The sequence below is a fragment of the Anarrhichthys ocellatus genome, unplaced genomic scaffold, assembly GCF_004355925.1.
Source record: "Anarrhichthys ocellatus isolate YVR2014 unplaced genomic scaffold, GSC_Weel_1.0 scaffold77, whole genome shotgun sequence".
In the NCBI taxonomy this organism is placed as follows: domain Eukaryota; kingdom Metazoa; phylum Chordata; class Actinopteri; order Perciformes; family Anarhichadidae; genus Anarrhichthys; species Anarrhichthys ocellatus.
This window is the reverse complement of record NW_022280107.1, coordinates 1,331,819-1,353,359: the sequence shown is the minus strand read 5'-3', so window position 1 is coordinate 1,353,359 and position 21,541 is coordinate 1,331,819. Positions and strand designations below refer to the sequence as shown.

The window sequence follows — 21,541 nt, the reverse complement described above, 5'->3', positions numbered from 1 at the left end:
GAGGAAAAGTCTGCTAGCCGCTCAGCTAATTCATGCATTTTGTATTTGTCACTGCATTGTTCACACTTTTAATGCTTTGCAGAAGGATTTATGTTTTACTTTTGTAATGTTTATGTGCCGAGGTGGCTCACACAGATACCGGCATTAAAAATGTGCAGCTTTTTACATTATAGACTGCTTTTAATAAAGTATTAACTGATGAAAAATGATGATATGCAGTAATATAGAAAATTGAGGATAGGATACAACAAATCGTTGTGCATTGAATCATAATTGAATCGTGAGTCAGTGTATTTAGAGTATTTGTTGGGGACTATTTTCAGCCCAAAGATAAATACACACCCCGTGTGTGTGTGACAGTAACAACATGAACGTTTAACAGAGCTTGTGGGACGGGGGGATTCTGGCTTGACTAAAGGGGTTCGACCTGTTTCAGAGTTGTCAGAACTGTCCTGTTAAAAAGCTACCAGTGCTCCTTGTTTCTCCAGATGGCTTAGTGAACTAGTCTCAGAGGCTTCCAGGTAACACACGTGGTTTCCAGGAAACCTGGGGCTCAATTGTTACACACCCTGAAGCTTTGTTTACACTCGCACCTAGCCTCTGCGCTGTTTGTTCCAATATTCTCTGAAACACCAGAGGGCGTACAAACAAAATGAACTGTGAAGAATCAAAAAGACAACGAGCGTAACCAGCGAAACACCATAAACCAACCTCCGGGATACCGAGGGAAACAATTTGATTTGGCTGCAAATTATTTGCAAAAATGTACATTATTAAGACTGAAACATGTTTTTTAAATGTATCTCTTTCTAGTCGTCTGGCTTATTCGTTGTTGTCGTCTTTTTTTCTGGTTTTGCTTTGAATTTGGTTGTGTTTGTTAGTTTGTTTATAAAAATGAAATATAATAAGTGCAAACAATTTTTTTAAAATCTCTAATACATTTGTTTAAAAAAGATGGAGGAAGATAAAGTCATGATGTACACCCTCACGTCTCTGTGCTCTCTCCTTTCAACACAATGAAAAATACAAGAGCACGCTGCGGCAGCAACATGCCAGTCGGCAACGACACACTCACGCTAATTGGACTGCCAAAGATAAAAACTCTCATAAAAACACAAACAACTTGTCAGCAGCCTTTGACATAACTGGGATGAACACAATGAAGGATTAATAACATGTGCCAACATCAGGCTATTTCCTTCGACCTCGAGCGCCTGCACAGGCTGGCATAACACGTTGTGACATTACATGGGGGGGCGGAAAAAAACGGCATTTAATTGCGCTGACACCAGACACTCCCAGCACCTCGAGATGTGTCAAACAGTGAGAGGATGTGTCATCTGACCCGCACCTGTAATGCTGTCTATCAATAGCTCCACAGAGAACGGAGCGTGGAAGAGTGACGACATCTCTCGTGACGGAAGGAAATGTAATTCTTAACCGTCGAGATTACTCAACTTCCACTCTCATGTCTGCGCGTTAAATATGGAGCCAGATGAGGGCGTTGATTGGCCGTTAGAAGCAGAGGGCAAACGGTTAGTGTGGCTGAGAGCTTCTGACTCTGTGAGTTCGGGCATGACCAATATTTCTCACAATTCACCCGGGCTTGAATCGGGTCGAGTTTTGCATCAATTTCATGTTTTTTTTTCAGTTCATTCTGCTGCTGTTAAAAATAAAGTGTGTTTGTTGGCATAAGAAGCGTAACCGTAGCCGACTCCCACCTAATTAATGAGGATAAATATGTAGGGAGGTAGGGCCTGTATGTTTTATTAATTAGCTACTTTGTTATCTTCATTTTACTTTGATCTTACATTTTTTAATTGTGCCTGGAATTCGAGCAGGAATAGTCGTGCTGTAATTAATAATCTGCTGATTTGTACAATTTGAATATCAACATTTGAGTATTGTGTTGATTTCTCACTGCTGTTTGACGATCGTGTCACTCTGACAGGAGCTGCCTCGAACAGACTCGTGATCCTCACTAGTGAGTGTATGTATTTAATACATCTGTTGCAATAGCTTTGGACAGTGTGTGGGTTGAGCTGAATACTCAGGAGTCAAAGACTTTAACCTGTAATGCAATTTTGTATATATTTTATATATTTTTATATTTATATATATATATATATTCACTTCAGGCTTGAACAACATCTATGCAGGATAATGTGGAGTCGTACCAGATGTTGAACTAGTCCCTGCAAATATTTCCTTTAAGAACACAAGTTGTCTTTGTTATATTTGGGTTTGCGTAAGGATTAAAGCTACAAGTGTATTAGTGAGCTCTGAACAGAGCCGGGCTAGCTTCCCCCTGTCGTTATGCTAAGCTAGGATAACTGAATCCCGTCTGTAGCTTCATACAGACGGGATTTGTAGATTCAAAACAGCCGAGAGTGACACTGTTGTTTCTTCTGTTTCTGTACATTTACATCCAGGATTGTTGAATTAAGCAAAATAAAACAATAACATAATATCAGTCCTTGGATTCAGTTGTTAAAGGTAGGCTTGGTAATGTTCTTAATCATTCTATTCGGGCTGAATGTATTGATTGGATCATTTTTTAATCTAGCGTACTATTGCTGGTTTCTCAAGATTGCCAACTCTAGCTTTAACATCAAACCTACGGTGAGTCAAAAGTCACGAATCCAATGAAACATCCGTGTGCCGACTCACCCCGACACCGTCCTCGTGCCTGTACTGTTTCCAGGCTCGGCCCGTGTCACTGTAGAGCAGGAGGTAACTGCTGACCCAGTCCCAGCTGTCAAAACGTCCCTGCGTGGCCACAGCCGTCACCTCCATCTGCTCCCTGAGGTCCACCTGGAGCCAGGGCTCTTGTTCGGTCACAACGGGAGACCAGCCTCCTGCTCCTGAAGGGGGGGCAGAGAAATACAGGCAGAGGGGGGTCCGTCAAACATCGATACTGTGGATATGGATAGAATGAACCGTGGACCGGTGTGCTTTATGCTAAGTCACCGCTCAAATTGCAAAAAAAAGTCCTGATGTGAATACATGCAGGGAGGGTTTGCTTCATGGTGAAGTTACACTCCAGCCGACAGCGTGGAGGTCAGACACCTCACTTCTTGGAAAATAGCCGATTCATTTTGAAATGTGTACAGCCGGGCTCAAGAACTGATGAAGAGCAGAATGCTGCTAGCTCAACACGTTTACCTCTGTTCCACAAGCTTCCTCTCCGCAATATCAAGTGTGTCTGTCATCATGTCTCTCTGGAAAACTGAAATGAATCAATGAAACTGGGCCTTTTCTGTTCATATCATCTAAAAAATACACCTGCTAGTAATATTTTAGCACCTTTTCCACAATCTTTAAAAAGTTGTCTTGTTAGCATGTCCACGGCTCATTGGTGCTGTAGTTGTTCCCTTTAATTAGAGAGGAGTGAATAAGACAAGGGGGTAAAAAAGGGAAAGCTTTCTGGGGCCAATCCTAAATATAAGTAATAATGACGATATTCTGTCTTGAACCAATACTATTCAGCATTAACCATTGTTTTCCATTGTTTAGCGGCTGTGGCTCAGAGGTCGTCTTCCAATCGGAAGATCGTCGGTCTCGATCCCCCGGATCCTCCGGTCCATGTCCATGTGTCCCTGAGCAGGACAACTTTTCGCGTTTTTCTATCAGTTTTAGACGCGAATAAAAGTAAAGAAATATTCAGTTTAGCGGCAGGCGTGGAGTCGCACCACTGCGTCAAATGTCACGCTTGGCCCAGGCAGGCTGGACTACTTCACCACTATCTTCCTGTTTCGATGCCGGTAGACCTGGTGGGAACATATACATTTCAAATGCAGACGAAAGGTTGACATTAGCATTTTTTAATGACGATGAACTACATAATTCTTCTTCCTCCTCCTCCTCCTCAGCAGAGCAACAGCAGGAGATCGACGTCTGCTGGATTCACACGCACCCCCGCTCCACAGGCTCATCCGCTGTTTGGCCCGACCCTCTTTGCTAAGAATAAACAAAGCATTTATTGTTGCTTTATTACAATGTATCGTGTTTCATAATGAGAACCTCTTATCTGGAAAATGTATGACGTGGTTTGAGTCTTCCTACACAACCGTTCGCGTTACACTAACTATGCACTCATATGTAAAGCAGATTAGGGGAGGGGCTAACAGATAAACGACCATGTTCCATGCATCATACTCGCGGTGTATTTAGTATTGTTGACAGTGCAGTAGTTTATTTGATGTTTATTTAACTTGTGTACACTCACACTTTAGTTCGTTTTCTACGTTCGCCGTAAGTCATTCTGAGTTCTATTTCTCTGAGTCACCAGCGCCGAGGACGCTGCTGTCGGAGTGACGTCTTGTCAGACAGGAGCAAAAAGATGTGCCCCCTAAAGCGGAGCTCTTAAATACAGGAAGTGCCAATCAGCAAGTACAAAGCAGCCGCCACATCATGGGGGGGGGGGGTGGGGGGTTGGGAGTGTATTTCTTTAGACTATGTCAGTTTGTTGGTTCTTTTGTTTTCTTGTCTTTGTAGTTGAGGTCACAGTGTTTGTCTTTGTTACCCTTTTGTTTCAAAAAGCCAGTATTTATGTTCCCCTTTATGAGGTCAGTTTGTTCTGTTCAGCTCTAATCACTTTATGTTAACACCGCCGTGGTTACATTCTGTTTAGCTGACCCCCTTTATGGGCCCAGACCATCGTGGCATAATTTGTAAATTGCTTGTTTTCTGTAAATAAAACCTTCTTTTTGAATATCCCTGTGTGACTGCCGGCTCTGTCAAGATTTAGTCACTTTCTTTGCCATCCAACTGCTCCTGTATTTGTATAGCGTTATTATTAAATGTGTGATTTAGTTTGAACCAGGAGAGCAAAATTAATCAAAATCTTACAAAAAAGCAATTTTCTAATTGCAGTAGGCACAATTACTTTGAAGGCAAAATGTGTGTCAAAATATCAATTTCATAGTAAATATTGTGGTTTCCTGACTGACCTATATATCATATCATATATGTATCATATCCTCCTCATCTTTGTTTGGTACACCTACCCGCAAAAATAACACCATAATCATTTTAATATGCTTTCCAATGAAAATGACAACAATGATCATTCCCTCGAAAATCATATCGCAATTGAAGTCAAAATAATAGAAATTTTGATATTTTTGCACACACAGCCATCTATTTCTCACGTCTTCACAACAATCAAACGGCGCCCGACTGAACAACAACATGTGCTCAATGCATGTACCCATCACACAAATACAGCAGGAGGGCGGTGCGTGTCTGATGCATGTAGAAATAATGAATCCTCGCTTGTACTCACCATCTCTCCTGTTGAGTTTGGCGTTGTGAGCGGCATAACTGACCGAGGACTGAGAGGAGCTCTGAAAGGATGATTGTGGCAACGTGGACACCAGAGGACCGTTGCAATTATCTGTGAAAGAAAACATAGAGGCCATTAACTTCAGCATGTTGATGTGCTGGTTTCGTTCCTTGTTGCGTATGGTTCATGGAAGGTATTTCACATGCAAATCTGACTTGTTTGAAGAACGGTTCTGAAAGGGCTTTTCACCGCTCGGCATGCTTGGATTTATTCAGCTGACGGACATAATAGAAAAGATATCCTTGAGGAGTTAAACATGTTGGTTCAAAGTGCATCTTTACCTGTCGGTGGAGTTTTAAAGCAAGACATGGGGGAGGAGGGGGGAGGGGGGGTAAATAACAGGGCTGACTCACTTATCCAGTTCTCAGATACCTCAAACAGTCTATTAACCCATGCAGTGACCCTTGGAAATAGCACAGAAAACACTACGGCTCCCTTTTGTGTACGCGTGTGTGTGTGCATGTGTGTGTGTGTGTTCTTTTTTTAATCCCACAGTGTGAGATTACATCACGTCCAACAGGCAGGAACAGATTAGGAGTCCAGTGATCTAAACCTGTCACTCTCATCTACCCCCGATCCGCCCTGCCCGCCACAATAAGAGCAGCGAGTCGAACAATAAACAGCCTCTCGTGTCTTTGGCTTCACTTGAGTGCAGAGCTGCATTAAGGCCTGTATCTGAGAGCATAATGAAAACTGGCACCGGCCTGATTACAATTATCCCCGTACTCTCTCCATCAGCGTGCGGTTTACTCCTCTGAGTGCGAGGGGCTTTTTTTTTGTTTTTTGGAAACTACTTTACTTCGAGTTCGGATGGATTCTGAGCACATCTGGAGTGGCAATTGGCCATCCATCTGCTAGACAAGAGCACAGCGGAGCTGACAGCATGAGCTCGTTCTCCTTTTGGGCGTCCCACCGAAATTTCGACTGACCTGATTTGGCTGCTCTCAGATCGCTTGCCAAGAGATTTCTCTAATCCTGATTTCAAGTGTGACTAAAGTGGATCAAGCTGTTTAGTCCAAGACTCAAATTATGGCTGAGCTGCAGTTGCAGATGTTCATTGGGGGAATGAGAACAGCGGCATGCCATCTTAACACAGCACTGCTGGAAACCGGGGGGTCATTATGCAAGCACAGCACTCACATAATCTGTCGAAAGGCTTCCGAGTCCCACTCTTGATCCCTTAAGGATAACTCTCAATCCTCCCATCTTCTTTTTAATTTCTTGTACGATGCATCTCTGGTTAAAGTGCTGACGAAAGCCAAATGGTCCTTCATTCATTCCACCATTTACACGACCGTGAACAACAACGAGACCTTGACAGCTTAGAGAAGGCGTCAAATATGGCCCAACGGTTTCAACTTTGACGCGCTTGGTACCAATTTAGCGTCAATTTTGCACATTTCATTTTCCGCAAATTACATGGTTAGGTTCTGGCAACAACAATTGAAGTCATGCTTACGTAGTAAGAGGCTACGTTACGTATGTTACGTCCGTGATGTAGTAGAGTAACTTAATGTAACATAGCACCACATAATCTAGTTAAGTAGGCTAAGTTACGAAAGCAGCGTAATAACGTTATGTAACGTAACTCTAAATAAGTCAGCATGGACTTTTGGTGTCATGCAGGACACAGGCACCGGTCTTCTGGGTGAAGGTCCTGTGTTTTTGGACCCACCCATCCAACGCGGACTTGATTTCTCTCTCCTCCTCTCATCCCGTCAGAACTACGGCCGTGTAGAGCGTCACAGTTTGACCCGTAGAGCCACCAGGCTGACCTTTTGACGAGTTGGGAGTTAGAACGGGCAGCACAACACATGTCCTCGCAGCTGACTGCTGACTGCGTGAGTGCAAAAAAAGTTGCATCTTACAGACTCCGTTGTTGTTGTTTACAGATTTGGTCTTGAGCCAAATGCCCAGCTGTCAGTCTGGGAGACTTACGGATGATTTCCCTGCAAAGCTGCTCCTTGGCCTGCGGGATAACTGAAAATCCTCTGAACCTGACTCGCGATCTCCAGGCAAGGCTCAGGGGCTTGGATCTTACAGCCAAATGAAGCCAGACGTGCGTCTGAATGCACAGACACAAACACATGCACGCAACTGCGAGCGGAGAGGGAACGCGTAATCTCTTTTGAAATCATAAGTACACCAGCTGATATGAGGAGCTTTCACTTTCAGTCACAGAAGTGCCGGGATGATGGGGGGGGGTTTGTTTTGGTCCGCAGAGAAGTGTCATGGTGACCCTTGGGTTTGCAGCCCACCAGAGGTTATCACTGAAAGAGAAGCGCCTGCACACCGACCCCAAGCTGCAATCAAAATCTGTTTCAGCACATTTGTGGGCTCAGTGTTACATTAAAGCAGAAGGTATTATTCTGTTTGCTTATCACATTCAAAAAACACACTCTCACCCTGCTATCTCTGTTGCTCTCAGCCATAAGCTGATTGGTTCCTACTGCTCATGTAAATCTTTAATAACGACTCAAATATATTTAGTTTAATTTCTAAAAAGATTGTTTTTTCCGAAGTCAGCTGGGCACCGTGGTTCTCAGGAAATGTTGCTCAAAGAAGATCTCGTTAGAGATGCACTGATGAACTTCTGAGCTGATATCATTTGGCCAATACACAATGTGTTGTTGTTCTTATTTATTCCCCTTTTTGTGGCGGGGAAACAAAATATTTTCACTATAAATAATAACTGAATTCTTTTAAAGTCATTTGAATGAGCACAAATTCAATCACACACATTTATAAAACGACCTCTTGATGCATCCTTCTTTCAAATAAAAATCTTTGTTATTGTATAACTGCTTTTTTCTGTTACCTTCTCCATGAGAACAAATGTTCGGTACTTACACAGCCCGACAAAAAACCTTTTAGTGAAACATTAATTAAACATAATTAAATATAAAAGCAATTAGAAGCATAAAAAGGTCTTTCTTTCATCTCCCGTGTTTTTCATACGGAGTGCAACGTTCTTGTCACTGATCTCTCTCCTGAGGCCTTATAATCATCCCACGCTGCCAACATTTCTATTTTTTGGGCGGGTTTTAAACAAACCGCGTGTGCACACGGCACCCATTGAAAAACGTGTTGGCATCGTACCTTTCTGCAAACCTGGGAAACGTTGAAAGAAGATGTCTGTCAGAGCAAGCATTCCAATGAGCGATATGCAGGGCGAGTTAGGAGGTAAATAAGAAGCAGGAGAGTCCAGTAACAGTGGGTAGGACATGTGGGGATGGCTCAAACAAACACAGGACCTTCACCCAGGAGACCGCTGTTCCTGTCCTGTGTGAAACAAAAGTAACTATTGACTTTATGCTCTACATGTCTACATGTCTACATGTCTACAGCACTACAACAGTGAATGCGGGAGAAACTCAAAATAAACAACACTGCATTCGCGATAATGAGGGCACATGTCACGGCGTGGCTCTGACGTGTTTTCAACAGCAACAATGGAGCTCTACGGCACATAGCAACGAGCTGCAGCAGACAATACTTCTTAACAGGATCAATTCTTTGTTGGTTTTCGTCTTTGCATGGGATTTCTTGACGATAAAAAAAACAGAGAATATTGCCAGCCTTATCCTTTAATGCTCTTTTTCAATATCCTTGCACCGTAGTCTGTGCTTTCATGTTATAAAGAAAAGATGTCCTCGTCTTAAACATCCGTTCCCCCGATGAATGACCGCTAATGCGTTTGGATTCCGAGTGAGCGTTCACTCTGCTCTTCGGCCCGTTAGAAGATTTAATCAACATCTGTGTCGTTTCAGATGAAAGTCTCTGATTAACTTCATACAAACAATCTTCTGAATTCAAGGACATGAGGTGTCTGGAAGTTGAAACAAAAACACATCTTTGAAACTACCCACTCCTCCACTTCTTTGTCAGACATACATTAGCTGCAGTGAGGGAAGGTACGTTTATTTATAAAGCACATTTCAGTGTTTCATAGCAGCATCGAGTCAGCCATTCTGTACATACAGACCAGCTCTCCTTTGCTCATTAGCAAGCCCGCCTTAACCTGAGTGCACAAACAGATGGTGCTCCACAAAGAAATCAAACTCTATCATCACAACAAAGCGCCATTTGTAGCACACATGGGCTGGAAGGTTTTAAGCACTAGCTGCAGAGGCGTAGTCGCACCTGAAGACAACTACATGCCCAAATCACATAAACATGGCGCGCCAAACACGAGGAAGGATATCGCATCGAGTCTCAGGAAATGTACAAACAGTTGGGATGTAAGAAAAGGCCGAAGGGATTCCCTTAAAATAGAACGTGCAATAGAGATAGTCCGAGGGCAGACACCTGATCCTCAAACCCATGTGATTAAAGTTACAGCAGCAAAACCAGGCTGCAGCTCACATACGTCCGTGTGTAACGGGTTGTACTGATCCAAGAACCGTACGGATGTTTTTACCAATAAAAATGCAATCTTTTTATTTCCTAATCATTGTTTTAAGCAATTACATATGACTATAACAAGGTAAAAGAAAAACATTTAGAGTGTTTCGTGACGGAGGTGAAAACAGATATCGTGGAGCGTTGGATACCAGCGGAAAGAATGCGGTCAATGCATTTAAAGTTGCATTTTTTGCTCCCTTATTTTTCTGCTGACTCAAAACCGTGATACAATCCAAACTCTGAGTGTTGTCGTCCGGTGCATCCTGAGACAACTCCCAAAACAAGTGACTGTGACATCAGCAGGTCTCTGGAGCCTGGAACTGGAATAAAACAATGAAGTCACTTGTTTCACCGAGGTGTGCAGCAGCAGCAACGAGCGTTGCTTTCTATGGAGTAGACATTATTGGATTACTGATTACTTTTACAGCTATTTGACTTCTGCTGGTTCATTACAGTAAGTGATTTACATGTTGATAAGCAGAGGTGGAATATTCTGCAAGTGCATGTATGCAAGTACTGCACCTTCTGAGCTATTTATATTGTATGTAAACTCATTGGGAAATATTGAACTTTTACTCTTTTAAATTCATTTGCTGAAGTCACCGGTTACTTTGTAGATTATGATTTTACATTCAAAATGTAGGTCAACCAATAATTTTGATAGATTATTGCACATCAGTACACACAACATCTGTTTACACACATTAACGCATAAAATAGAAATATATTATAAAATATATTATGGCCAACAATATAATGCTATGAATACTTTTCTAATGTGAATACTGTAGCAGTAACATATGTATGTGCAAAATAAAAATACTGTAGGAATAAAAGTACTACATTTTTGGTTATAATATTCTTTCAGGGTGTAAATAATTATACTACTTCTTCTTTACAGCATGAGTCATTATTATTTGAATAACTAAAATGGAATTGAAAGCCTCCGCCGGTCTGTCCTTGCACATAAAGTCCTCCATCACTGAAGAGCCAATAACGCAGTTCGTGTCTGTGTGTTGTGTCATCACTTTATATTCAACAACTGGCTGCAAATGATGTTTTTGTCCTTTAAGATGAACCTCTTCTTTATTTTTAAAATTAACAGATTAATCATTAATTGGTCCAATGAGAGCAAAACTGCAAATAAAGGATAAGGGCAAAATAAGGGTAAAGAAAAACAAACGGAAACACAACAAAATAGGATCAATTATTAGTCTATAAAATGCTAAATCCTTGTTTTAAGAACAGCATATGTTCTCAAAGAGCTCATTCTCTCCAAAAAAACAAAACAAAACACAAAGCATTTATTCACATAGCTGTGTTTGTATTTTCTAGTTAATAAATGAGTGAAGCAATTTGTCAAAGTTGTCATCTGTTCGTGTTCTGTGAGTGATTATTGTGACTATAACGTCTCAGCAGCACAGAAGGGAGTCAACAGGCCAGAGAGAGAATATTAAAAGCAAGAAATCAGTTAATTAAATATGCTCCACTTCAACCAATATTTCACAGGTATTGATCAAAGAGATATTGACCCTTTCACATTCTGTAAACAACGATGACTCACACAGTTTGGCAGCGGAAGTACGGCGGAGTGCAACAGCTTGTCAAGAGCATTGAGCTGGCGAAAGCAAACTAAACAGATCTGTGTGTTATTAGTGAGTGGGTAGAATACGTTAGCAGGTGTCCACATATCATTTGGTGGAGAAACCAAGCGAGTGACGTTACACCAGCAAGACATTAAGAGCTACAAGTTATCTGTGTTCACGCACAGAACGGAAAAAAACCCACGACACAGACTCAGAGGTTTGACTTTGTCGAGTTTTTAAATGGGCGCTTCAAACAGACCAGTGGTGGTCAACACTTTTAATAGCTTGCAGTCAGAGACACAGCGGGTGTCTCGGTTTAACGAGCGACCATGTTAACTGGTGACTCTCAGCCGAATGCGTCTGAGATCGCTGGTAGTGACGGCAGCTGTTGAAAACACCCACAGAACATGTCGGTGTCCTCGTAAAAATAGCCTTCCATCAATTTTAAATACAGACTCAACTGTGTTTATTATCTACACCAATCATAAAGTTACTACGAGAAACCAGGGGAGCATTGGGGCGAAAGTCAGCAGTTAACACGGTCGCTGGTTAAACTGAACCACCTGTTGCTCTGAAACAGACATCATTCTGTCTGAATTTTCTAGAACTTGATTCTGGAATATTGAGTCTGACAAACGAACATGCAACAACCAGACGTTTTGATGCTGGTAACAGTTTGTATTCAATGTTTAAAGCTTCTATCTCGTCTGGATGGCTGGCACAAAACGACAATTCTGTTGCCAACATGCGCATGATGAAGCTTAACCAATGGTGCACGAGCCATACGACCTCTTTCACAGCCATGGTTAGTTGTGCCGGGTATTAATTACGATAGTATGATTGATTATTTCCCTTCTGTGAAGATCGCCCTATACTCCGCCTCTGATTGGCCGGGTCTCGTTGCCTTCTCGTTAGTTTATTGCTCGTGAACATGATCGGTGAAGGGTTGGTGGGTTTATTGATTTCAACTGGGGATGGCAGCCTTCTTGTAAGTGCTCTCATCTATAATTGTTGACGTGGTGTCATAATTCACCTTGACATTAACCTTGATGTGGCGCGCTGATTAAAAACTGAATTGAAAAAGGGCGCTTCATATCAAAGTGTTAGCCGACCCCCCGGAGTTTTCGGTTAAAACTGATCTGTGTTGCCGTTTTTTGCCCTCGTTGTTCTCCGTGAAGTTTGCAGTCAACCCCGGGGAAACACTGATATAAACAATTCAACATGAAATATATATCGGCTAATGCTAATTTGCTGCTATGGGCAATAAAAACACATAAAACCACATATAGCACCGTTACAGCAGTGATCAACACCACAAAGGCAAAGGCAGTGTGTCGGAGGGAACACAAGTTCAGGCGACGCAGACCACAGAGTCAATAATATCAAAGGGGGGCAGCGATAGTATCTGGTACCGGAGCAGCCTCAGACCTCTGTGTGGTATCGATAAAGCTTCATATGATACCTCGCGCGCACTAACGGGCTTTGGGGCTTCGGTGACCTCTGCTCGCCGATGGGCCGAGTAGAGCCGAGGTATCGGTTGACAATTAGTCCCAAACGCCGGCTGAATTCAAGGAAGCGCACGTCAATACAAATGATTACGAAACACGGCGTGGTTTACTGTAGCACTTCATTCCTCTGAACGCTGCATATCATCTAAAGGGACCTATGAGCGTTTACAGGCAGCCAGCGGGATGTTTTACTGGGCGATCGACAGCTTTACTGATTATACACATCTCATCTGCCAAACATTAATTATTCACCATTCAGTCAGGACTGTAGAGAAGCAGGGTTTCCTGTTCATCTTCTGCTTAAAGTTATATTCTAGGGGTAATAGTGGTTACTGCTGTGGTTATTACAACAGCTTTCGGGGATAATGTCTTTATAACATTCATGATATGTTTGTGATATAAGGGTTCAATTTAAGCAATTTAACCTAATTCTAACCCTAAGACTGCAACCTTTAAACCCAGCATGTAACAAAAACGTTTCTAAAAACCAATTAGTTATTCTGTCTCATTTCTTCTTTTGAATATTTAACTTTGCTCCTGAGTGAAGCAAAAGTGTTTTTTTTTATCCGATTACTGAATTGATCGATGGACTAATCATTCAAATAGCCGATAGCTTGCAGCCCTAATATAATGATTGGATGGCTTGTGCTGTAAAATAGTCCTAAACTAAAATGAGGTTGAATTGACTCTATCGTTTGGATATGAAGATATCTATAAAGGCAACATTTACTTCCGAGTAAAAAGAACCAATATTGATTTAGTAGCCTGACGTTGGTTGTGACAAGAGGAAAACGTCTTTGGAGGGAGGTTTCTACATGAAGTGCTATAGATTTATTTTAAAAGAAGCTTTCCTGACCCATTTTAACCCATTTGTTCCTCGAAGGAACGGAAGTTCAGGGAGTGCAAGAAGTTGATTGAGTTTTGCTCTTAAGGTTCCGTGTAGCGTTTGGTATGTGAGTGTGGTCGTGCATGGGCAGTCACTCAAGACAAGACACATTTATAGATATGATGCCTGTGTCACGGTACTGCCCTCAATCTGTTCTGAGATATTTATTTGTTGAAAGCTGCTGCAACAGGCGGAATGAGCCATAGAAACAACAACAACACCGAGAAAAACACACGTATACACTACAAATACTACAAGGCGTTATAATAATAATCCGTTAATATCTAGACCGATGTAGTCGCCAGACGCAATCTGTTTTCATGTTCTCCGTATTTGATTGGAGACACATCTTTAAAGGGGGTTTGTTGATCTGCTGATGCTGAAATGAACTGAAATGAACGATGGCATCACAGTCTTCTCTCTAACTCTGCATGCTGGTCCTGAGAACCAGCACGTCCGTGATTACACGCGTTTGTTTCGGACCCGTGTAAATAGATCATGATCAATATCACATCATAGAGTGTGGCAGTGCAGGCCTGTGTCTGATTCACAGTAATCACACAATGCAATTACATCAAATAATAAACAGAATGTGAAATCTAGCGAACAAGCCTCGGCTGTTTTTTTCTTCTTCTTTTAATTCAACAGAGTCTCAAAACAGATTTTTGTTTTTCTTAATTCTGTCTGGTTTTTCATCACTGTAACCGTCCGTTGCTGATTATTGCATCAATCTTATTGGCGCAGTCGATAGAAAAGTGGGTGTTGATAATCCTTTAAAGCCCCTCTGCCAGTAACACGGAGAATAAACAGAGGATGGAACTCACAGACTCCACAGCTATCTGAAGCGTATTCATTGCACTCTATGGATTGGGAATTGGTGCAGCATCACCGTGTGACCAATGCAGCTGAAAATGGAAAGACCTCCACTGGCGCCACATTCATCACAATAGATTCTTTTTCTTTCCTGCTCCCGAGAGACGGGGGCAGAAACGATTCCTCGAAATAGTCTTATATCAAGTGTCCATTATATTTTCTTCTTTTTCATTACAATCAAGAACTATTTTGACCTGCACACTGGTTCTGCAGAGGACAACATTAGCTTTATCTAGACTGGAGTGTGACAGTAAAACACAAACACAGCCTTGCATTTAAACAGCTTCTATCCACTAAGAGATAGAGTGATGAATACAATGTTGATCAGTAGGTTTTTGTGTAATTCTTGTATATAAATACACTCATTCTTCAGGTATTGCATTTACAGGAACAGCTAAAAAGGCTTTCAATAATTCTAAATACATGTATTCATCAATATTGTGATGTAAAACGCAATATGCAGAGATGCCACACTGACTGGAGTGCAGAAACAGTGTACACAACTTCAGCAACAGTGTGAAGACAGCAGCATCTGTCTGTGTTTGCAGCCTAATAACTCAATAGAAGGCATCAGAAGAAACAAAATGTCTTTGACCAAGATGAAAAAAAATAAATAACAGGTGAGGTTGTCATCATTTCATGTCTCTGCAGAGCTGCAGACAGTCGGGGATCACGCAGTGAGAGATGCTGTATTTTCTCAGTATAACCGAATAAACAGACGGTCTGTAGCAGAGCTCTCCATTCGACTTCCGCTTTGAAAATCAAGTCTCTCTGATGGGGACTGATCTGGAGAGAAACATTATCTTGTTGGTATTTCGTCTGTAGAAAAACAGTAATCTGTTCAGAGCCCCAAAAAACAAACTAAATACAGCAGTGATCCTGTCCTCCCAAACATGAAGACGCAGAGAAACCGCATTAACATACAGTATTTAAAAAATGGAAATTTGTGAAACAATTTTTTAGATGAAATATTCAAAGGTTTCCAGCTACTAATGATGATTTTCTTTCTATTTACTATTTTTCGTTGTCTAGTAATTAGCATGAAAATGCTGCAACGACTTAATTCCTGATTTATTTCAGTGTTAAAGCCTTTCCAAACCGGGGGCGAGATGGAGAAACCAAAATGCAACAACTCGCCTGCAAATGTTCTATGTCCCGGGCTTTTATTGTGAAAGAGCAGAAGAGTGGATCTGGTCTTCAACTCAAACCGTTTCACACGTGGTTGGTAGATGCCTTATTTTTAGGCGGTATGAAAGCTCAGAGAGACTGCTTCATATTTGCGTTTTGTGCAAAAGCATTCATTATGAAAACAACAGTTTGAAATAATATGATGACGTGTGATGTAATCGCTCCTGGTGTGTAAGGGCCTCGAGTCGGGTTAGTTTGCAAAGTTCATTCTTTTTGTTCATATTAGGATAAGACTTTTCCTATTTTCAGGAAAAAAATAAATTATGACACAATAGATAAACGAATTACATTGGAAAAGATTTAAAAATAAATAGATATTCATGAATTAAACCCAACTTCAGTCTAAATTTCATACATATCAGAAAATAGGATTTGTACAAAGGATTCAAACTCCCTGTGGGATCAGGATGATGAGGAGAGTAATCCTCGTGACATAATCACTGACTATTTCTGTACCGTCATTCCTTCAGTCCTCCACATTCCTTCCAGTTGGTTTTGTCTCTCAGAAGAAACTCTGCGGATGTTTAAACATGAGGAAAAGTGGCTGCTCAGTCACACGGCGGTGCTCTGCCTCATTTACCTTTTGATAAATTCATCAGGCCTTGAATATGTACAGCGGTAGGTGTTCCTTGAGTGCCTACTTCACATTCATTAGACGATTGAATCTGCAGCTGCATGGTCTCCATCTCATCCTCTCTCTCTCACACTCACACACACACACACACACACACACACACACACACACACACACACACCCTTGCTTCTGCAGTGATGCTAAATGCCAGCTTGGCTCCAGCACGTTTCAGGTGCTTCAGATGGGAAATAATTAGCTGCTAGCTGAGCTTCCTTGAAACATGAAATTTAAAGATGATATAAGTGTGTGTGTGTGTGTGTGTGTGTGTGTGTGTGCGTGTGCGTGTGTGTATGTGTGTGGTACTTTGCTAAACCAGAAACATTCAGGCTAATAAAAGATGGATGTCTTGAGCAGCGGTCTCTACCTGCTGCAAGGGAAACACTAAGAGCACAGCAACATTCCTCCCACTGACCTGCAGAGAGTATCATCATCTGTAATGAAAGCCTCAGTTTCCTCTCACTGCAGCAAATATTCCCTCAGAAGAAGCCTCAGCACTGAAACAATGATTTACTAATTATTAGTCTATTTCATTTTCAAGTGAAAATGATTCTTCAATCTGTAGGTTTCTTGATTTCTCTTCTCTAAAACTGTAGAAAATTAAATCATCTTCTTTGGCTCTCGGAAGCTGTGATTGATTAAATGTTTAATTTTGTACAAACCAAATGATTAATCGATTCATCAGGAAAATAATCAACATCCAAAGCTGCTGCTATGGAATGATACCTTCTCTTTCAGATCTATATAACATCTTCTGCTATAGAGTCATGTAGAAACAATAAATGGGACGTTGTGAGTGAACAAGCAGCCAGCTTAATGTTACAGTTTAGAAGTGGCCTCAGCAGCCATCTTAGCCCCCAGAGACTGCACATCCACAGCTCGCATAAGTAAAAGTCAATGTAGGCTCACCACCGGCCAGTAAAGAACACACATAACTCGGGAGATATATACGAAGGGTTTGAAATTAGCACCCGGCAAATGCAGAAACATTGTTGGTAGTGGAAGGTCAAACCGTCAGGCCCTGTGCCACTTTGGTGGACGGAGAAAACGCACAACAAAAAGACAAGTTCAGTGAGGTTAGCAGAAGATAGGTTAGAGCTTAATGTGTTCCCATCACATAGACTTTACTTGCAGGCCACCTGGATAAATGAACAGCTGCTCACGTATTTTAGCTATCCATTTTAGCATTTGTCGGATTAACTAGTGGACTAGTGGCGACAGGGAGCGGCTGTCGGTGTAGCCTCCAGACTCGCTGCCTCAGCTGTCAAGGTTGAAACCAAGGTAGAAATACGGAGACGTATGGTGGCCGTGCTACTGCATCCACCCAATGGCCTGGATCTTAGCACGGGCAACGGACTGCTCCACTCACTGACAGGCTTCTAGTAACATCACGCATAGACTGTATGAAATAAAGACTCTGTGGCGTATCGGTTTAATGCATAGATATAGATATATATATATATAAGTGGCAGATAGAAAACACCCTCCAGCACCAACGCAAAGCTAAGCCCCTCACTAGTCTGTTCACTGAATGCACCAAAACACAACTGATAACAACACTGTCATCCATCTCCTGACAAGATAGCAAAGAAGTCAACCTCAACATTCCATTTAAATTGTAATCCCATTGACTTCTTGTTACTTAAATCAAATGTATTCAACATTGTACTTACTCACATGGCTTGGGTATTAGCCAGAATATTTTGGACTGTTTACATCATTAGTAAAAAGTATGCTAACTTACAATTGAGCACCCTGACATGGGCATCTTGGTTGTAAATATAAAACCACTCAAGCTGAAGTGGTCAACACGGCCTCATTTAAAGCATTTAAAGAATGCAGCTGGGAAATTATGCACAGAACTGAACGCAGAGCTCAATATATTTTAAGAGAAAGCACTCAACCCTCTGCTTTCTCACTTCTACTGGTACTGGTGTAATTGCTGGAGGGAACCTTGTGGTTTGCTGGTGTCAAGACAAATTTCCGCCAGTCAAGTAGAAGTACTGTCTTCATAAAATACAGAGTAAAAAGTAAAAAAAACAACAGGAAGAAATCGTTGTTTCGACACATTTGCGCATAGCTCCTCGGTTGCCAATCATTTGGCCATTACTGTAAAGGTCACACCAGTACAGTATCAATTAACTGCTGCTGAGAATGGCAGATTGAAATGCTGATGTATTGACTGACATACTTGTCTCTTTGTGAAGCTGAAGAAAGAGCAGAGGGACTCCTGACAGGAAGTGGCTGCCACTTGACAAGGCCACACGAACCAGCCGTGACGCATCTCTACTCGCCTCCGTTTTTTTTTGTTTCTCGCTGGTAAATATGAGAGCAGCTATCTGACCTCCAGGAGCATCTCACCATTTCATCTCGGCACAGTGTGTCAGACGTGATCAGTGCGCACATCTGAGAACCGCAGGACTGCCATAAATGAGTAATGCAGCTGTCAGTTTAGCTCAGCTCCTCAGCTTAACATAAACTGCTCAAAACCCAACACAAGCCTGGTGTCACAATCGCCCTGAGAGAGCAAAGATAAACCCCAAAGATCAAATGATGTCATGCTGCTGGCAATTCATTTACCGTCGGGACTCACTTTTCACATTTCTAATGTAGAAAGAAAGGGCAGGAAAGGTCTCAAGTGCTGCTAGAAAGCTGCATTATTTCTTTTCTAACATTCCACCATGTCTGGCAAAATGAGCACTGTAACAATTTTGTTATTCGTATAGAGTAGCGCTGAAAGTGTAAACTTTCTTCAAAGGCTGTAGCTGGAGGGAGAAAGGTCATGGAGTCATTAAAATAAAAATAGTTATCCCTTTGGAAGCAGGAAACATTGAAATCTGAACATAAGGTTATCATTTATATATTTATATATGTACTGTATATATTGTGTGCAAAGCCGACATGGCCTGAAAGTGGAGCTTGTCCAAAATGGAAAGGTCCATGCTCTGGGGAGCATGAATGGCCTTAAATTGAACTCAGTACATTTTCACAATCTGCCCATTAGATTCCATGTAACAGTGGACACATGGGCAGTAACCCATGAGAACAAAGAGCTGAGCTGGCCATGGATTTCTCTTTGTAATCTCTATAACCAGATGCATTCACATACAGAATCTAGAGGACGAGAATTTCAAATGAGGAAACCTTGTAGTTTCAGTTAGTAGTCCACGTGGTACGGAACAATCACGTTCCAGCTGGCTTTGGTTGCATGCAGGTGAACGGTCCGTTTTGAGAGCAAACGAGGCGGAGCTTTTTATTGTTTTAAAACGAGCTTGAAAACTGGAAACTTGTAAAAAGATCATGTTGTACACGTCCTCTCCGAACTTCTGTTGCGTTTCTCAAGTTGCTAATCGGACTGTTAACAAGGAGCAGCACACGGAAAAAGGAAGTCTGGGCCCGGATATTTGTTGGCTACACCGGAACCCCTGAAACATAGCCCATTGCCCCCAGAGGCTAAACCAGTTCTGGACCGATAGACAGTGGGTTCCAAGATTGTTTTTAAAGTGACTCAAGCTATCTACCTTATTTCTTCATCAAAACAAAAATACAAATTCTATGTTAAAACACAGAACTTGTGTGTTGTTTTCCTGCAGGTAAACAACTACCAGCATCGGGTACATTTGGGGAAATTAGAGCAACTGGCAGAAGCAAAACATACTAATATGAATTGTCTGAATATGCCAACCTATTTTGGAAATCAAACCTAATGTGGCTTCCAGCTTCAGCTCTTACACCACTGTCTTATGTCTGTTCTTATGTTAGCAGCGTGTAGTTAATTACCATTCCTCCTTTTCCATATCGACTGTTTTCCTTTGCATGCTGTGCAAAATGAAACATGTGTTTACTGAAGGTTGTAAAAGCACGTTACTGTGATTCCACTTACAGGAGGCAGTGTTTTATGAACATCTCACATTTACTGTAAAAGCAACAATAAAAGTCCACTCAGTTGCTGGTTTACTAGATCCACCTGGCTACTGTAAAACAATCGCAGTCCAACAAAACACCCCCCACCACAACCACCGGGGGTGGACTAAATAACAGAAACACCTCAAACTAGGTGTGTATCCAGCGTGTGAATCAGAAAACAGACTTTTCGTATTAAGAGTGACTTCCGTCTGTAGGATGTGTCTTAAGTTCAGGCATGATGCCGCAACCCGGATGTTATCTCATTACTCCCTGCAAGGGAATCATGGCTGCAGAGAAATAAAGAAAATGATTTCTATCTTGTTTATCTGCTAATTAGTTTCTTATTCAACAGATAAATCATTTGGTCTGCGAAATAAAACGTTTGTTCAACCAACAAAATTCAAAATGTGGTGATATTCAGTTTTTCAGTGGAGAGCCTTCACATCAGAGAAGCTTAAAACAATGACTTGATGCTTTATTCAGACTGTTCCGATCTCCACATATTCTAACCCACATGCATTAATGAAATCACTCAAGCAGTGCAACCCCAAAACTACAACTGGACAGCTTCAGATTATAAAATGGGTGGGTGGTGGGGGGGAGCAGTAGTCTGTCTTTAGAGGAAGCTGGTGGGAGTCGACCACTAACAGCAGCTGTCTGTGCAGTACAGCTGTGGCCAGTCAGCAGTTTGTGTTCTCCCAACACACACACACACACACACACACACACACACACAAACACACACACACACACACACACACACACACACACACACACACACACATCAACAAGAGATATCCCCCGCAAAAAACGGACACAATGTGCCAAATAAGCGGAGGTGTGCCAAAAAAAGCCCGAGAGACAGCGCGCAGCCTCTCCAGACTGCGTTTGACTTGTTTGTGAAGGAAAGGAAATGAACCTGTTTGCTTGACCTTCATCGCACACTGGGAGTCCGTTCTCTCTCAACAGAGAAACAACACACCCGCATCGAGCGTCAACAACTTGTTATCTGCAACCACACTGACACGAGCACTCTTCAAAGTGCACTTGAAAATGAGCAACAACAGCGTCTACAATAGTCACGATGCTCCCTCTGAGGACAAACAGCAGCAGCCAGGCGACAAAACTTCCGCTTCTATCTGCTTTTCCCCCAGCGCGCGGACCGGAGAGAGAGAGAGAGAGAGAGAGAGAGAGAGAGAGAGAGAGAGAGAG

At 42.0% G+C, this 21,541-nt stretch overlaps 1 protein-coding gene across 1 annotated transcript in view; it reads right to left on the bottom strand.

Moving 5' to 3' along the window:
- Window positions 1–21,541, bottom strand: part of LOC116398032 (contactin-associated protein-like 5) — an 85,412-nt gene that overhangs the window by 63,534 nt on the left and 337 nt on the right. Inside the window, exons 2-3 of the mRNA XM_031874014.1 lie at window positions 5,288–5,398; window positions 2,671–2,864 (exon numbers count right to left, since the gene is read on the bottom strand). Coding sequence (XP_031729874.1) covers window positions 2,671–2,864; window positions 5,288–5,398 — 305 coding nt within the window. The remainder of the gene's footprint in view (window positions 1–2,670; window positions 2,865–5,287; window positions 5,399–21,541) is intronic.